Source organism: Sus scrofa, chromosome 5 (genome assembly GCF_000003025.6).
Source record: "Sus scrofa isolate TJ Tabasco breed Duroc chromosome 5, Sscrofa11.1, whole genome shotgun sequence".
NCBI lineage: Eukaryota > Metazoa > Chordata > Mammalia > Artiodactyla > Suidae > Sus > Sus scrofa.
Genome location: NC_010447.5, coordinates 58,802,028 through 58,819,280, shown reverse-complemented (window position 1 = coordinate 58,819,280; position 17,253 = coordinate 58,802,028). Strand labels below are relative to the sequence as shown.

Genomic DNA, 17,253 nt, shown 5'->3' with positions numbered 1-17,253 from the left:
CTTAATGAACCTTCAGCTAGTTGTATATCAGATCCCCACACTCCTCTCTCTTAGCTAGTTGAGCTCATAAAGTATTTGGTTGATTGTGTTTTATATAAAACGAAGTTAAAATTTCATGTCACTCTCCTGCTAAGATTTAAGGACTGTTTTGTAGGTCAGCTATTTTAAATTCCCCTTGGTGTTTCGACGTTTCTCTGCACCTCCTGCAGAGGTCTGATCAATGGGGCTGCATGGCCACGGTGCTATTGCCATGGTGGCTGCATTTTAGAAGAGCTTTTAATGCAGAAGCTGACTACCTGCTAGAAAATCCCCTCTATGCAATCAGGACCTTGACTGCTGTTTCTGTAGATGGCCGTGGTCCTTGCTATGAGGTGAAATGTGTTCTGTCTCTACAGTTTGGGGAGATAGGTTGCTGTTCTAACTGAAAACAGAGACTATGTATGAATGTATTTGTGTGTAGGTGTTTAATAACAGTGAAGAGGTATAAGGATGTAGGGATGCAGAAAAGCTTTTATATTGTTGTTCTTATCCTTCTTGCCTCTCTCTCTCCTTCCATTCCTCCCTCTCTTTTTCATCTTATGTTCTACACTGAAATAGCCAGTCACAGTCTGGGCCAATTCTTGACCCCACCTGGCCCAGGACAATTTCTTAACACTTCGTTCAAAAACTCTAATGTGCTAGGGTTTATATGCATGTTTTCATGGTATGATTTGTCCTCTGGTCCACAAAATTTTTCCCACTGATACTGCCACACTTTGATCCTATTAGTCTAGTTATACTTTTATGCTCCGTGTATCAAAGCAAAAAGGATATTGGATTTAATGGAGCAAGACATAAATATCTATATAAATATCTGCCACTTATTAAATGTGTGACTTTGGGCAAATCATATAACTTCTCTGAGCCTCAGTTTATTTATCTGTACAAATATTTCCCAAAGTTTTAATAGGATCAATATTAGATCATATATGATAAAATTCTTCATAAACTATATTACAAATAAAGGGCCATATAAATGTCAGATGTGCTAGTAGCCAAATCTTCCTAAGATCCCTTAATCCAAGGCAAGACTGTTCTAGAAACTGTACATCTTTCCCAGACCCTATAGGGAAAATGGATTTGTTTCCTGTTCTATAAAGAGAATGCTGAGGTGGCTTAAATATCCACCAGAAATTCTACCAAGAAGTAGCATTCTATTCCTTCACTGGCAAGCTCCCTTCCCCATAGGATGAGTGGAAAAAAAAATGGTACATGTTATTATAGGAATAGCAAATATGCCAATATTAAAAGACACAATACACTAAACCCTTGGAGCAGAAAAATATGCAAGGCTACCAAGTGGAGTTTGGTGTAAACAGGGAATCTTGTGCTCCTGGACAATACAGCAGTTGAGAATGCTCCTCTTTCTCTTGGATCTATCACTCTCTCCCTGATGTCTACTTTCTATATATGCTCTTCTCCTCTTTTATTTGCCTCCCCAAGACCACACTTTGCTTCTCACCATTCCCCTGGCACAGATTTACTTTAAGTTTAAATGTTCAGAACATTTAGCTGATAGAGCTAAGACCTGGGATGCCTGTTGAACCAGCAGTGGGCAGCCTTTATGGGCAGCAGAAGCCACCTGAGTCACATGATCACAGGGAAGGAGAACTTGAGAAAGGTGTGAGAGCTTCTCTCTCTCTCCCTCTCTCTCTTCCTGAAAAAGAACTGAAATGTTCACCAAATTATGGACAGAAATAATTGTAAAAGAGAGAGAAAATACTAAAATCACATCAAATGATTTTTCTGTGGATGTTGTGGGAGATTTGTATCCATGTTTTTTATTAATAGCTTTTATTCTTTTTTTTCCCCTTGTTTCTTTTTCTGTGGCTGATTTCTAGTTTCATGCCATTGTGTTCAGAAAAGAGTCTTGAAATAATGTCTAAATTCTTAAATTTGTCAGGGCTTGTTTTGTGCCCAATCATGTGGTCAATCCTTTAAGCTTTCATTCTTAAAGACAGCTTATTTTCTTAATTGGCCAACCCTTCCTTTCAAATCTTATACTGGGGGTCAATCAGCAGAGCTAACATGCCAAGGTCCTTGCTTCTCTCTCACACACATGAATCACTTTACCTTGGTCCCAGCCTGCTCTCAAATAGGTATTGTGACAAGGGAGAGATTGTGCACAGATTTGTACAAATCCATCCTCACTGTAGGAAAAATTCAAAGCATAAGATCTCCTGGTGGTAGGTCAACAGACACATGCTTATGTATGAAGGGCATTCACATATTGTAGCTTTAATGTCAAACTTCAGATCTCAGGGAAAGGTAATATGCTATTAATGTCTGCACAAATTAGCTTGTTTGGTGGAAAATATATAAAGTAGTCCCTGCAAATGATGGTCCCATCAGCCTTGAGGCACATGAGTCTGTGGGTATAAGTTAGCCAGGTGCTGCCCCACTGGTGAAAGAGGAGGATTGCTCTCCCTTCTTCCTGGGTCACTTGGGGCAGAGAATGGAATCAGTACTAGAAAGGATGTCACACCATGTTGCTAGCTCTTTGGAAACATGGAGTTGAATTTTACAAGCCTCCAGCTCTCAAGAAAATGGTCCCAGTATGTTGAATATTGTAGACAGATACAGACCATATGACCAACCTCATTCTCTGTGTGCTATAACTGTCAAAGAGAAGAAATATTCTTAACAGCAAGGTCAAAGGACTGCTCACTCAATCAGAAGATCAAAAAGAGAAAACCCTCAGGGATTCCCAGCAGAAAAGGAATCACAAAGGAGAGCCTTTCACACCTACTGCATATGTGTGTCCACTGTTACTGAATTAACATACCCCAAGCTTCTCTAATTAAGGGATGTCATTTTGAATGTTTAGGGACATTAGACAAAAACAAAAATGTGACCAAACCTTGACACCTTGGAAATCAATTTTATGGCATCAAAGTTGGATTACCAAAAACTCTGAAATTATTCTAATATGACCACCAGACTCTACTGAATACACATATGAATGCCTAGTCATGAGAGACCAGTTTAAAGAAATATGATAGATCTTTACAATGGAATATGACGCAGTCATTATGTTTCATGCTTTTGGAGAACATAAATAAAATAAGAAGATGGCCACAATATCATTGTCAGAGAAAAAAGACTGCAAACTGTTCATATACTGTGCTACCACTTCTATTGTATCACATTGTTCTGTATTATAACATACACACATGCACAGAAAAAAAGCATCGGTAAGAAACAGAAGGAATGTAAATGCTAATTCTTTGTGGATATATAAATGGGTAAATTTCATTTTGTCCCCTGAAATATATTTAATTGGCACCAACTACCTTTATAATAAAAAATCATAAATGTTGCTTTTAACCAGTATACCAACGAAAGAGTCTTGGAACCTCAACACCACTATTTCTTCAATAACACCACTGGAAAAACATAATAACCTAGAATTAAAAAGGTAGTTCACAGGATTCAGGAGCCAACCAAAGACAACTGTCATGAAATAAAAAAAACTCAAGAGAACTTAAACAAGGTGGATGAAAGCCATCTTTTGGCTTTAGGGACCTTTTCCTCTTTACCGTGTTTCCTTAAGCCAAGGTTAAGCTGGCACTTAAGTCTCCAAGCTCCATCCTGCTTTTTCTCCCCCATCAGCAGGTATAGTTCAAAAGCAAAGTCAACCAAGGTTATCTTGTTCTTTTATTGTTTCATTCAGTGGGCTGATAACAGCATATGAAGACAATCGGCCTTTCTGAAATGTCATTTCTCAAATCTATTCCCCCAACACATCTCACTCTTCTTTTAGAATTATTTTATAAACATACCCTGGGGGTAGTGGCTTGACACTGTGGACAGAGTCTAATAAGGGGGTAGATGCCTTGGGGGCAAAGGGCACATCTCCCCTCCCACTGGCTGACCTTCAGTGATCTTTCTCTGGAACCCAGGAAAAGGGTGTAGGCTAAGAGCATGGGCCATGACTCTTGGAGCTGAGGGAACCAAAGGGAACACTTGGATGTGAGAGGCCATGATAATCACAACTTGGAAAGATAGCCAAAAATGGGCAATCCAAAGGTCCTGTCTGTAAGCCATTGTCATTTTATATATGTGTGTGTGTTAAAAATATATATATATATGTGTGTGTGTGTGTATATATATATATATAATACACATGTATATGGAGAGAGAAAGAGTTGAGTCTTTAGTAACCAAGCAACATGAAAAAGTCACTCAACTATTAGGCCACATCAAATAGATTGAAAAATCACCTTACCTTATAGAAATTTTAAGTGTCACAGTAAGCACCTCATTCCTTGCAACTAGGAAAACTACAACACTAACTTGGTGGGAACAACACTAGGCTCACAGTAGCTGCTTGGTCTTTATGTAGGAAGGAAGGGAAGGGTGGGAGAGGATGGGAAGAAACTCAAAGCCTCATAACTCATGCATGGTGGCTGGGGTAGGACTGCATATTACACAGTGATGAAGACATGCCCAATTTTTCGGACTTCCAAAGTCATTCCTGGTATGGGTAACAGTTCTGGCACTCAACACTGCTCTCTATGAAGAAATTCTCCCTGTAGCTAATATAAATCCTCCCTGCATGATCTTAAGCCCACTTCCTCTGGTTCTGTCTCTGAGGAGAAAGTGAGCAGCTGAGCTCAACACTTGGTAAAATGATTCTTCATACACTTCAAGAGAGCAAGTCCTCACCTAGTTGCCTCTTCTTCTTCCCTTCCATAACCCCAATTCCCATAGCCTTTCTCCATGAATCCTGTTTTCTAATCCCTTAATCCAATGATGCATATTAGTACACAGTTCAAAGTCAGCAAAAATAGCCTGTTGTCAAGTGTGGTGTTAGGAGATGCCCCCCAAGGTGGGAGCTTCTGGTTCACCCCTCCGACCTCCCTGTGAGTCTGGAGAGAGACTGGATAGCCCGTGGCCTCTCCCTGAGGTGAGGAGGTGGAATGCAGCGTGTGTAGGTGTGTACAGGCCATCACCAGCTACTTCTTGGGCTGCTCAGTAATGCCTCTTCCTGGGTTGGGCATGGACATATGGAGGAAAACCAAGCAGATGTGGTTCCTGTGCCCGTGAGCAACCCATCAGTTTGTCCATGATGTGTGTGTGTATGTGTGTGTATGTGTGCACATGTGCACACCTGAGAGGGGATGGAGAGGATGTTTTATGTTGTCAGTCAACATCTTCCAAGTGGAATCTTCCATAGCAGCGATCCACCTCTGTGGTGTCATCACCAAACGGACTGTGCTGGAATACGATCGATCGCTCTAGTCCTCAGGTACCAGTGTTTCAGAGCATACGTAGCCCAGAGTTAGTGGTCTCTTGGGCACGGGGTGGCCAGAAGCATCCTCTAACCCGTCTCATTCATCCCAGGCTCCAGACACCAGTAGGGCCTTCTGTTCTGTGATGCTGTTGCTGCTCTTAGGGCTCTTCTTTATCTCAGTTCAGTTACTCTTCCTCTATCTCACTTATCACTATGTTAATTCACAGATGCCACCACACACGCAACACTTTCTACCAACCACTCTGACTTTGAGCCCTTCTTCCTCTGGCGGGTGTGGCTGTAATCTCTGTGTTGCAAGTCTAAGATGGGGCTTGGGGAGCACAACGAATGACCCAAACTAAAGGAGGCTATTTAAATCTGCATAAGGAGGGGTATTTTCTGGTAGATGGAGGCAGAGAAGACAGAGTGGGCTTATACAATGCTCCTCTTGTGTCTTTGGGGGAAAGACTAGCAGAGAGGCAAACCACACCTATCCTCCTGCAGTCCTGACCTGGAGAGTCTCTTTAAGGTCTGTTTACATCTTATAGCCCGAAAATGCACCATCATCATTTCTTGAAGTCATTACTCAGAACACACCCCCACTGCATTTCATTTTTATTATCCCCATTTTAGGAACGATTAAATGGAAGCTGGGAGCAGTAGCAATGAAGCAAATCATGAGAGGCTCTGATAAAGACAGAAGCCTGAATGTTGTTGGACTGCTTCTCTGTGCCAGGCTATTTTTAATGCAAGTTTATGCATCTGTCCCCCTCTTAGAGAGAGACTTACAAATGAACCCACTCTGTACACAAATTTTTTTTTCACTATCCCCTACCGTTTCCAACTCACCATGCCCTGTGCGTGCGTGTGTGTGTGTGTGTGCGTGTGTGCGTGTGTATGTGCGTGTGTGTGTGTGTGTGTGTTCCTCTTTAAATGTTCTTCACATTTCTATATATTGGCTTTCTGTCAATATAATTCTGATTCAGAGGTCTCTTTGCTATTCTAGCCCCCACTCTCATGCCTCCTTAGTGGCTACTTATACAGGATCCCATTAAAGGTTCATAAAAGCAAGCACTATTTGTTTTAAAGAAGGAAGTTGAGTAAATGTAGAACATTTGTATACGCTTGGAGTATTTTCAGAGCAAATACATAACACGTTGGGAATAAAGACTGCTCTCATGAGGAGCCTAGGAAACCAAGGATCATAATGATAAGAGGACATTCTCTTTACTGGCTATCCTTTTCTATCATTTGACTTTTTACCATGTGCAGATATTATCTTAAAAATGACACAAGGAGGGTGGCGACTACCAATTGCTATTTGTGGAATACTGGCTTTATTTCAGCCACTGTTCACTGCTTTTACTATAAATTCTCCTTTGTAGTTAGTTACTCAGAAATCACCTTTAATCTGTATAAAGGCTTATGTAAAACCCTACATTACAAAAAGGAAATAGACTCAGGTAATACTGGTTGCCTGGTTTACATGGCCGATAAAGGGTACGTGGGTAGGTGAACTGGACTCTCTCTGGTTTCCAAAGCCATGCTGAGTCCCCCAGACTATTCTGCCTTCACTTCCAGTCTCTTTGGAAGGAACCGAATTTATAAGACAGGAGCTTTGAGACTACTTTGCAAAAACGTGAGGGATTGTTGCGAAATCCTATCACAGGCTTCCCAACAACTTAATGAATCGTCCCCATCCTGGGGCTTCTTGTGGAACACTAGGCACAGCTGCCCCTGGAAATGAAGACCCCTGAAGTGCCCAGGACCCTCGCTGGTCCTCGGAGCGCTCATTCCAAGGAGGGAGGGGCACCCACACTCATGCACATCCCAGGGAAGCACTTCTGCTAAGTCTCAGGTAGAAGCGAGTGGCTGGTCCCTACTCTAACCCTCTTAAACATTCAGAGTCTTAATTTACTTAACAATTATCTTTCTGAGTGGTCACTCTGAGCCAGGCACTCTTCTTAAGTGTTAGAATTCTCGAGATGAACTAGGTCCTTGAGTCCATGCTGCATCTATCCTGGTGTGAGGAGACAGGCAATAAACAAGCAAGCAGACAAGCAAAACATCAGGTAATGAGCATGTTGAAGAAAATTAAAATAAACCCGACTGGGTGGCTACTTCAGCTCGAGTCATCAGAGAAGGCCTTCTGGAGAGGTGATATTTACTGAAAGGACAAGAATGACAACTATGTCCTGGAGCCACTGACCTTAAAAACCAAGAAGGGCTCTTCCTGTGTGCTCTGGCTCTCACCCATCCCCCATTCTGAATTCCTGTTTATTTGGAGTGTGAATTTGTCATCTCATAAGTTAGAGCTGGAAAGGCCTCCAAAAATTTTCTTAATCTCACGCCATGATTGTAGATGTAAGAAAAGAAAGATCTGGAGAAGTGAGCAGGTCACAGGGCATCACCAGAGGCTGTCTCTTCGCCCAGGCTTCTTTCACAGATTCAGAAAACTTCCCAGTTTATCTCCCCAACATCCATCACCTTCTTCCTCTTTAATTAGAGTAGAGTTGATTTCCGGTATTGTGTCAATTTCTGCTCCTGGGAGTTTGGGGTTGGTAGATACAAACTATTACATTTCGAGTGAATAAGCAATGAGGTCCCAGCGTCCATCTCGTCACTGCAGATTCCTCACCCTGAGGCCTGCCCCTCTGAGGTCTACAGACATTAAAATCTTCCCTGGACCACTGGGCATCTGGAATGCTATCAGGAGCCCTGAGAAGACAGAGGGTTCTGGGGGCCTGGGTGACGGTGGAAGAAAAGGCACAACCTCCCTACATCCCTGGAGCTGCGTCTGGCTCCTGCCACCTTTCCAGCCCAGAGAGGCTTCCAAGTTTGGGAGCTGCAAGGCTCCCTGAACCCCGTGAACACTAAAGATCTCTCTTCAGCAATGTTCTCTGATGTAACCAAGTTGGTATGAAAACGTTCTATTCTGCAATCCCAATCCCTCCCAAAATGCTCTGTCAAAAGATTAACCACAGAATTTCTTTACATAACAAGCTCCCTCAGTACACTTAAAATACGATCTCTGAAAACTCAATCCGCATAAAGATTTTATCACCCCTTGCAAGAAAAAAAAAAAATCTAGCTATTATATCAAGGGCAATAGCATAAATTTGGATTCTTAATGATGGATTTAGACTCTGTATTATGTAATGGTTCTCATTCATTCGACACATATTTATTGAACTGCACTCTGTAACGAGCTCCTCCTGGTTGCCGTGAGGACACAATCTTATAAAGACATAGCCTCTGCCCTCTGCAAAAGGGCATACACACAATGCTAACCAGTGCCACAACAGAGAGTGTGGTCAGAAGCTACAGGGGACAAGGGACCAAGAGATTACATCTTGGTCAAAGATCAGGGAAGGGGGCAGCAAGTTGGGTCTCAAAGGATGACTATGATTTGTATATTTGGACCATTCATTCCAGGAAAAGGAAACATCACAACACGCTGTATAATGAGCCAGACATACAAGGACACATTCTCAGAACAGAGAGGAGCCCAGTGTAGCTTGATGGGGAGATGGGAAATGGTGAGGAAGAGAAGACAGATGTTGGAAAACAGACCAGAGCCTTGAATGCAAGAATGGATCAAGTCTGGACCCAACCCATAAACCAGAGCAGTTTTGGACAGAGAAAGAATATAATTAGAATTGTGCCTTAGGAAGCTCATTCTAGAAGCCACGTCCAGGACTGCTCCGAATGGATACAAGTGGGCCTCAGAGAGGGAGGCCCATTTAAAAAATTATCCACGTGGTTCTTGGATCATATAAAAATAAGGAGTAAATTCAAGAGAGTTTTAAAGAAGGAAGGGGTGGGACTCCAACCCCCAGGAAAGAAGGTCTGGTTTTGAAAAGGGGTGGGGGTCCCAGGTCTCCAATTCCAGCCCAAGGAAGGGAAGTGATCACAAATGGCAGAGGCCATGTCTCTTTAAGACAGGACGGGGTGAGAGGCCCCATACTTGAGACAGTAATCATGAGTCTGCTGCATAAAAGCTACCCCAGCTGGGTGTCTTCTGATCCACGTACGAAGCCTCCGTTTTTAATAACTCCTCTTCTGAAGATACACAAAAGTGCCTGTTGTACATGCTGGTCTCAGAACACTTCTTAAATTATTATGTCTCTACAGCAGCAGTGAAAAGCAGCTTGATTGGGGTGAAGAGCAGATGCCTAGGGAACAATCGTTTTGGAACAAATGATAACTCAGCAGAGGGACGGCAACTTCAATCAAGAACCCGGGGCACCATGTTAGCGTTATAGCTGCGCCCCGATGTGAGGAACCCAGGACAAATCATGATCGGTCTTCAGTTTGAAGGATAAGGTCCTGGGTTCCACTACCTGAACCGCACATGCCCAGTTTCACAGGTGAGCATTCTCAGAACCACCTGCCCACAGATCTTGTGACAAGACTGTGAATTTCAAGAAGTTCACCTCTGGCACTTTTTTCTTGGCTCCTCTCTTCATAAATATAGAGCCTGGTTTCCATCCTGGTCAGAGCCACCCTCACAGCCTGAAGCCTGTTAGCCAAATTGGCCCACAAAGTCTGCAGAAACTGCCTTAAGTCACCGTATCCCAATATAGTTCACAGAATGTGAATTTCATGAACAAGGGGATCCTGTGATAAAATGCTTTGGGAAGTAGTTCCTGTCATGGTGCAGGGGAAACAAATCCAAATAGGAACCATGAGGTCGTGGGTTCCATCCCTGACCTTGCTCAGTGGGTCAAGGATCTGGCATTGTCATGAGCTGTGGTGTAGATTGCAGATGCGGCTCAGATCCTGCATTGCTGTGGCTGTGGTGTAGGCCAGCAGCTGGAGCTCCAATTGGACCCCTAGCCTGGGAACCTGCATATACCACAGGTGTGGCCCTAAAAAGCCCCCAAAATAAATAAATAAATACATAAATAAATAAATAAAAGCTTTGGGGAAATGCCAGGTTAAATGAAATTAAAGATGCTTCTTTGCTATAAGGCACCTCTGTCTACAACATCATGCATGGATGGACCTTGAGTGTACTATGCTAAGTGAAGTAAGCCAGACAGAGAAAGACAAATATCACGTGATCTCACTTACACATGGAATCTAGAAAAAAAGAAAAAGAAACAATCGAGCTCAGAGATGCAGAGAATAGATTGGTGGTTGGTCAAAGGGTACAAACTTCCAGTAATAAGATAAATAAGTCCTGAGGATATAAGGTAGAGCACGGTGACTCTAGTTAATAATACTGTGTTGCATATTTGAAAGTTGCTAAGAGAGTAGATTGTGTAAGTTCTCCTCACAAATTTTTTTTCTGGAATTATGTGTGGGGATGGGTGTTAACTAGACACATTGTGGTGATCACTTCACAATACATACAAATACTGAACTATTATATTGTACATTTGAAACTAGTGTAATGATATATGTCAAGCATAGCCCAATAAAAAAGACACCTCTGAACTTTCAAAGGCTAATATGTCCTCAGAATCTCCTAGATCGCATCTGCAGTTTTCCTTATCTGCAGAACCATTCCTCTGCAAAGCATCTCAAGGCATAAGGGCCCTGAAGAACATTCTTGGAGAAACACCAGCAATGACATTACTCTCAGGAACATTTGTCTTTAACTAGGAATCAGGTATAATAACAACTAATACGTAGTATGTGCTTACTATGTGCCAAGTGCCTAAGTCCTTGACATATATTAATATATTTAATCTTCATCACAACCCCGTGATACTGGTAGTCTTCCCATTATTCCCACCTTTCAGATAAGGAAGTGGAAGCACAGAAGAAGTTAAAAGAGCTTCCCAAAGTCCTAGGTAGACAACTTAGAAGAGCTCGGAACTAAACCCAAGCAGTTGGGTGTCCACATAAATTAACGGCTAATGGTAGAATTTCAGACACTGTGATCAGCTGGCAGTGGGAAACATGCTGAGAAGGGCCTTGCATGGCAAACTTCCAATCACAGAGAATCCAAACCTGTGAGCTCATAAACCAGGTTTCATGGGCCTCCCCTGGAAGCTGGGTAGGACGCGACTTCTGAACTGTACCACTGATTTGGTTTCTCCAGCTAATGGCGTTATATTGTGGGTGCCTACTCTTCCATTAAAACAAAGCCATGCTGCAGACCACACCACTACCAATCAAAACGGTAATACATGAGGAAAATCATCTCTTGATGGACCAAAGCGGCAAGAAAATGAAGACGCAAGGTTGAGAAATGGCCTCTCCTGTGTGCTCGAAGAATTGATCTCTTCCTGTTCTCCAGCTCAGAGACCAAAAGAACATCAGGGATCATTTTCCTCTAACGTGCTGCCAAATTTGCCATCCCTACCCCTCTATGCTGCTCGAGAATTGCCGAAAATGTGTCCTACCCTTTCCCACTTCCTCTCCTTGTTCAGAAGGATGATCACCAGCTTCGGGTGCATCTGGTAGCCGTCTTCACTGAAGGACAGGTTTCTTCCCTCAAAAGTGACATTGATCAGATACCTGTAAAGAGACAATGAAAAGCAGGTTAAAAGTGTGAAGAAGGTAAGCCAAGAACAAGATAGCTAGGAAGACGGCAACAAAGGGGGCTGGAGACAGGCACGTAGATGGATGGAGGACAGAGACCGCTGAGAAACTTGGTGCCCCTGGGGCTCCCATTGGATGATCAAATACAGTCAACCAAGTTTTCCTATAACAGGAATAATAAGAAAAGAGAATCTAAAATTTTATTTATTTGTTTATTATTTTTTGTCTTTTTAGGGCCACACCCATGGCACATGGAGGTTCCCAGGCTAGTGGTCGAATCGGAGTCGTAGCTGTCAGCCTACGCCACAGCCACAGCAACACAGGACATGAGCCGCGTCTGTGACCTACACCACAGCTCACAGCAGCTGCGGGATCCTTAACCCACTGAGTGAGGCCAGGGATCAAACCTGTGTCCTCATGGATGTTAGTCAGATTCGTTTCTGCCGAGCCGCGGTGGGAACTCTGAGAATCTAAAAATTTAAAACAAGGGCACTGGGTTTGAGTTTAGTCTGCAGGCTATGACTGAGCAAACTACTTTAGGCTTTTGAACCTCATTTTTTTTTTCATGATCTGCAAAAAAAAAAGGTGGGGTTCTAAAGAAACCTGCTTTATTAGGTTTGTGAGGGTTAAATGAGATAGCTTATTGTGGGGCCTGGTGCTTAAGTATCAATGACTATTATTCAAAAATAGGAGGTGGATTACAGGGTGGGGGTGTCAGAAGCCACACAAAATGGGGGTGAGGCAAACAGCTTTCTAGAAGAAAGCTTCTAGCTTAGGGTGTCTCTACATCCCAGGGAGAAGCATGCACTTTGGAAGTCTTGTGGGGATCCTGCCCAGCTCTACTTCCAAGAGCTGCAAGACGAGTCTAGCAGTCAGGGATCTGATTCCACAAGATGCATGTGGAAACCAGGGCTATCACATTTTGCAGAGTGTATAGAAGAGAGCAGGGGCAGGGGTTTGGAGGAAGAGGGAGAGATATTCCACAGAACGCTCTGGATAAAGGCGCATCAATTAGCAGACATTCTGGAAATAATTAGTCTCAGACCAAAGGAGTTGTCATCCTCCTCAGCTCCTCATGCCCAGGTTGCGTGGTTCCCCTGCTGGCTGCTCTGGCCTGATGAAAGTTCCCATATCCGAATTCCCACAGGTGTGCGCGTTCCAATTGTATTAGTGCAACTCTGCTGATGGTAATTAATGTCCCTTTACCATAATGGCTCAAGGAATCAATAATGCTTAGCTCTGTGTTCACATGACCTGCTGCTATTCAGGAGCTTTGGGCCTGATGCTGCTGTGGTTCATGTCTCTGCCAAGAAGCAAAAGGGGTAGCTAGTTATTGTCCTGAGCACGCTAAAGGGCTTTGAAACTTTGTCCAACAATAGTGTTCTGCGTCATGGAAGGGGAGAAGAATGTGATGGAGGCATCTTAAAGCCTCCTCTTTCCAGTCTTATTCAAAGTAACTGTGAGCCTCTTCCTGGAGTCTTCCAGGCAATATTAGGTTAAGCAACAAGGCTGCTAGGATGCATGTCCTTCAGGCAATTCTAATGATGACTAGCCATCATCACTGGACCTAAATCCTCATGGACCACTTCTCACTTCTAGAGCTGGCTGAGAATTTTAAACCTGTCATTTCTGGGTCAAACGTAATCAAGGACACAGATCTCAAAAGGGTAGAGATTCCTAGGATCTCAAAATTGGAAGAGACCTTCCTAATCAACTAGCCCACTTACTTCTTGCACTCTCTGCTTCCCCTCTACCACATCATAAAGTTATCCCTCTCAGCTCTTCTTCTTCTTTCGTCCATGTCCATGGCATGTGCAAGCCACTGCAGTGACGTTAGACACCCTAATCCCCTGCGCCTCTCATCTCTTCTTGAATACTTCCACTGACGGGAACTTATCACTGTACATACTATGCCCTCAAGGCAGCCATCTCACTGTTGAGTAAGTTCTTTTTTTTTTTTTTTAACCTAAAGCTGAGATCGGCTCACCTACACCTCCTAGTTCCTGGGCTCTTCCTTAGATATTACACAGTCTTAGTCTAATGCTTCTTTCACATGGGAGTTCTTCCAGTATTTGAAGATAATGTATCATATATCCCTTATAAAATAAATTTTAGACTTTGAAGAAACCTTAAGCTCATTTGAGTCTATGGTTTTAACTTGCCAAATGAGGGAACTGAAGCACAGAGAGGTCCAATTATTGGCCCAAAGTTCCCCAGCTAATTGGGAGCAGAAATAATATTTTAAGCACTGTTCCTAGTCCCATGTCCTCTCTACTGTCTCACCCTGATTCTTACATGCCACATCAGCTTTCACATCTCCCATTCCTTCAGGTGGTTATCTGATGCCATGGCTTCAGCTCCCTCCCTCTGGCCCCTTGGCTGCTCTCTCTGGACACTTCCCATCGGTAAAAGTACAGCATCCCTAATTCAGCTCAAAACTCCATCCCTGTGCTGCTCTTCTCTCAGCTCAGCGCTGCTCGCTCCCCCACCTCCCCATCGCTAGTTAGAAGGTACCGGTCAGGTCTCCTGTAGTTGACAATAACATCGACACTCCAACCAAAGTCCTATATAATTCATTTCAGGGAGTATAATTACAAAAACACAAAACAAAATATTTTAAAGCAACAGACCTGAATGTAAGCACCCAACATAATGGACTTGGAGAATGTTTTACTACAACAATACGGTGTTGCTTAGAGTGATTTCTGGAAGTCTTTGGAGAAGGTGTCAGAGATACATTAAAAAATTAGTCTCGCCTCTTTTTTGGAAGAAAGCATGAGAGGAGGGGGAGGGGGAAGAAGGAAGGAAAGAAGGAAGGAAGGAAAGAAGAAAGGGAAGAAGGGAGGAAGAGAGGGAAAAAGGAAAGGGAGATAATGGAGGGAGGGAGGGTAGGAGAGAGAGAAAGCAGGAAGGAGGGAGGGAGGGAGAGAAATAAATTATCTGGCTTAAGCACCCTGCTTTTCACCAGACATGGCTCTGAATAATTCTGACTTTATCTAAAATGCTATTAAAAATATTTCAAAGAAAGTGTCCATTTCAGAAGGCAATTATAAAAGAGAGGTTCCAAAAATAATGTAAGTCATAAGCAGCATGAATGGAATAAGTATATAGCCTTCAAGATGACTACTTTAAGGGGAACAGCACTAAACTGAGTGGATAGGTTGAGAAATTCAAACTTGGAGAAAATAAACTGCCTTCCTGGGTAACTGCTCTGCAGTTGTATTTCTCTAGACATCCCTGCTCCAGATCCTTTCGATTTTCCTTATTTATTTTTCTCTCTCTGGGATGTTCACCCTCTACAGGTTCCTTTTACTCTATGTAGGCATTTCTCAGATGTTTTACTTATCACAATGTTACTAAAATGTTATGACAATACACAAAGTACTCTTCTCCAAAGTATCCTTTAATCATTCATATCCTTCAGTGGTGTACAGATTCATCATTCGCATTGTGTTTTTCTCAGCAATTATCTGTGACTTGCCAACATTGAGCTGTTAGTGAGCAGCTTGCAAATACACACCTGCCTTGAGTGAGGATGGTCTTTGAATAGCAGAGCAGACCAAGCCATTCACTGGTAGTTAAAAGTGTGAAAAAATAAATGGGAGTGTGGTCACTTCCAGATGTGTGACCTTGGCACCAGAACTTGAGTTTTAACTCTTAAAAATGGAAACTCCATTTTTTTTTTTTTAACTTCCAGTTCATCAGATTGTGATGATCACACGAAACAGGGGGTAGAAAAACTATATAAAATATGGTACAAATATAAGGTTATACAGCAGGAAACATTAAAAAGGAATGTATTAGCATGATCTGAGTATCTAAGGACAAGGCACCTGCCTCGTTTTGGACCTCAGTGAGGAACAGTGTGATGAGTACATTGAATAAGACCAAATTATCAGTGGAACACATTGGAGAAATGGAAATTACATTCCACATATGGAGGGTAAACTTGGTCAAATGGTTGTATGAATCAATTTAACTTTCCATAAGACCTGAAAATATCCAGCTACCTTTGGATCTGGCTGCACTTTGTCAACTTTGAATATTAGTTAAAACCTCAAAGCTTCCATGTACAAATTCTCAGCAAAGGATTAAACTGTAAGATTAAGAGATGCCACAGCAATTCATGTTTTTCTTTGAACATGTATCATCCCCAAGGATGCAATCAGAAAACCCAGCTTCATAAGACTCTAGTCCCCTGGAAGGCCCGTCAAGGTTTAGTATATAAAACTATTGCTGGATTTGTCTCTGGAATGTAATTTGACCCATAAGAAACCTGATGGCCTGTCCCATAAAGTTCTAATATGATGCATATCTCAGATTGCTGGAACTAGAAGAAAACTTAGAAATGATCCATGGAGACCTCACATTTTAGAAAGGAGAAAATGGGTCCTGGGCTACCTGATGCTCCAAGGTGACTTGACTGTTCGGGACTGGAGCTCCACTCTTCTGATTTCAAGCTCTGCTTTCTTTTTGTTACATCACCAGGTAAAGCGAAATCAGCGTCTCAGAGCTCCCCCCCACCCCACCCCGTGTGCCCCTGGGAAGTCTCATGTCAGGTGCCATGCCCTGGACTATGAGGACCCCTCATACAGGCTGCATAAAATAAAACCCATCCCCTTTCCTGCCTGACCCCTGCTTGCGGAGAGTCTAAGAACCCCTGTGGGCTCAGAGCCAACGCATTTGCTGTCTGTGGCCAAAGTCATCCTCCACTGGGTTTAATGGGGTCAAGCTGAGGTAAAAAGCCCTTGTGCCTCTTTGACTTTGACCATGCCACTCAGCTTGCCCGCTGCAATGATTTAGCAGTATGCCCTATGTGGGAGGTGTCCGAAAGAGCTCTGCCAGGATTTTTCCAGCAAACCAAGAGCGCTGGCACCACAGTACTCATTTTGTCTTCCATATTTTCACAAGGCACTAGCTTTTTTAAAAAATAAATATCTTTTCATGTGGTAATAAGAGAGAGAAGTCTCTCCGGCAATCCTTTCATCTTCAGGTGAAGCAGATGAAGTGCAGAAGGTTTTGTGGCTTTACCGAGATCATATGACAGGGTTGAAAAGAGGTGCCCTCACCCCTGGCCCAGTGATCCTTCCACTCAACACCCTGCCTCAAATATGGTGGAAATTTTTTTTTTGTTTTGTTTTTTTGGCTTTTTGCTATTTCTTTGGGCCGCTCCGGCGGCATATGGAGGTTCCCAGGCTAGGGGTCTAATCAGAGCTATAGCTGCTGGCCTACTCCAGAGCCACAGCAACACGGGATCCAAGCCGCGTCTGCAACCTACACCACAGCCCACGGAAACGCCGGATCGTTAACCCACTGAGCAAGGGCAGAGACCGAACCCGCAACCTCATGGTTCCTAGTCGGATTCGTTAACCACCGCGCCACGACGGGAACTCCTGGTGGAAATTTTTCATAGTTCTCGATTTCCATTCTCTAGTTGTTCAAAGAAATAAAGGAACACAGTTTCAGACAGGAGACTTGAATTA

The 17,253-nt window shown here is 43.0% G+C and overlaps 1 protein-coding gene across 7 annotated transcripts in view; it reads right to left on the bottom strand.

The window, feature by feature from the left end:
- Positions 1–17,253, bottom strand: part of GRIN2B (glutamate ionotropic receptor NMDA type subunit 2B) — a 470,874-nt gene that overhangs the window by 129,455 nt on the left and 324,166 nt on the right. For all 7 annotated transcript variants that reach the window (XM_021092316.1, XM_021092318.1, XM_021092315.1 and 4 more), the window contains one exon: positions 11,632–11,746. In XM_021092316.1, coding sequence (XP_020947975.1) covers positions 11,632–11,746 — 115 coding nt within the window. The remainder of the gene's footprint in view (positions 1–11,631; positions 11,747–17,253) is intronic.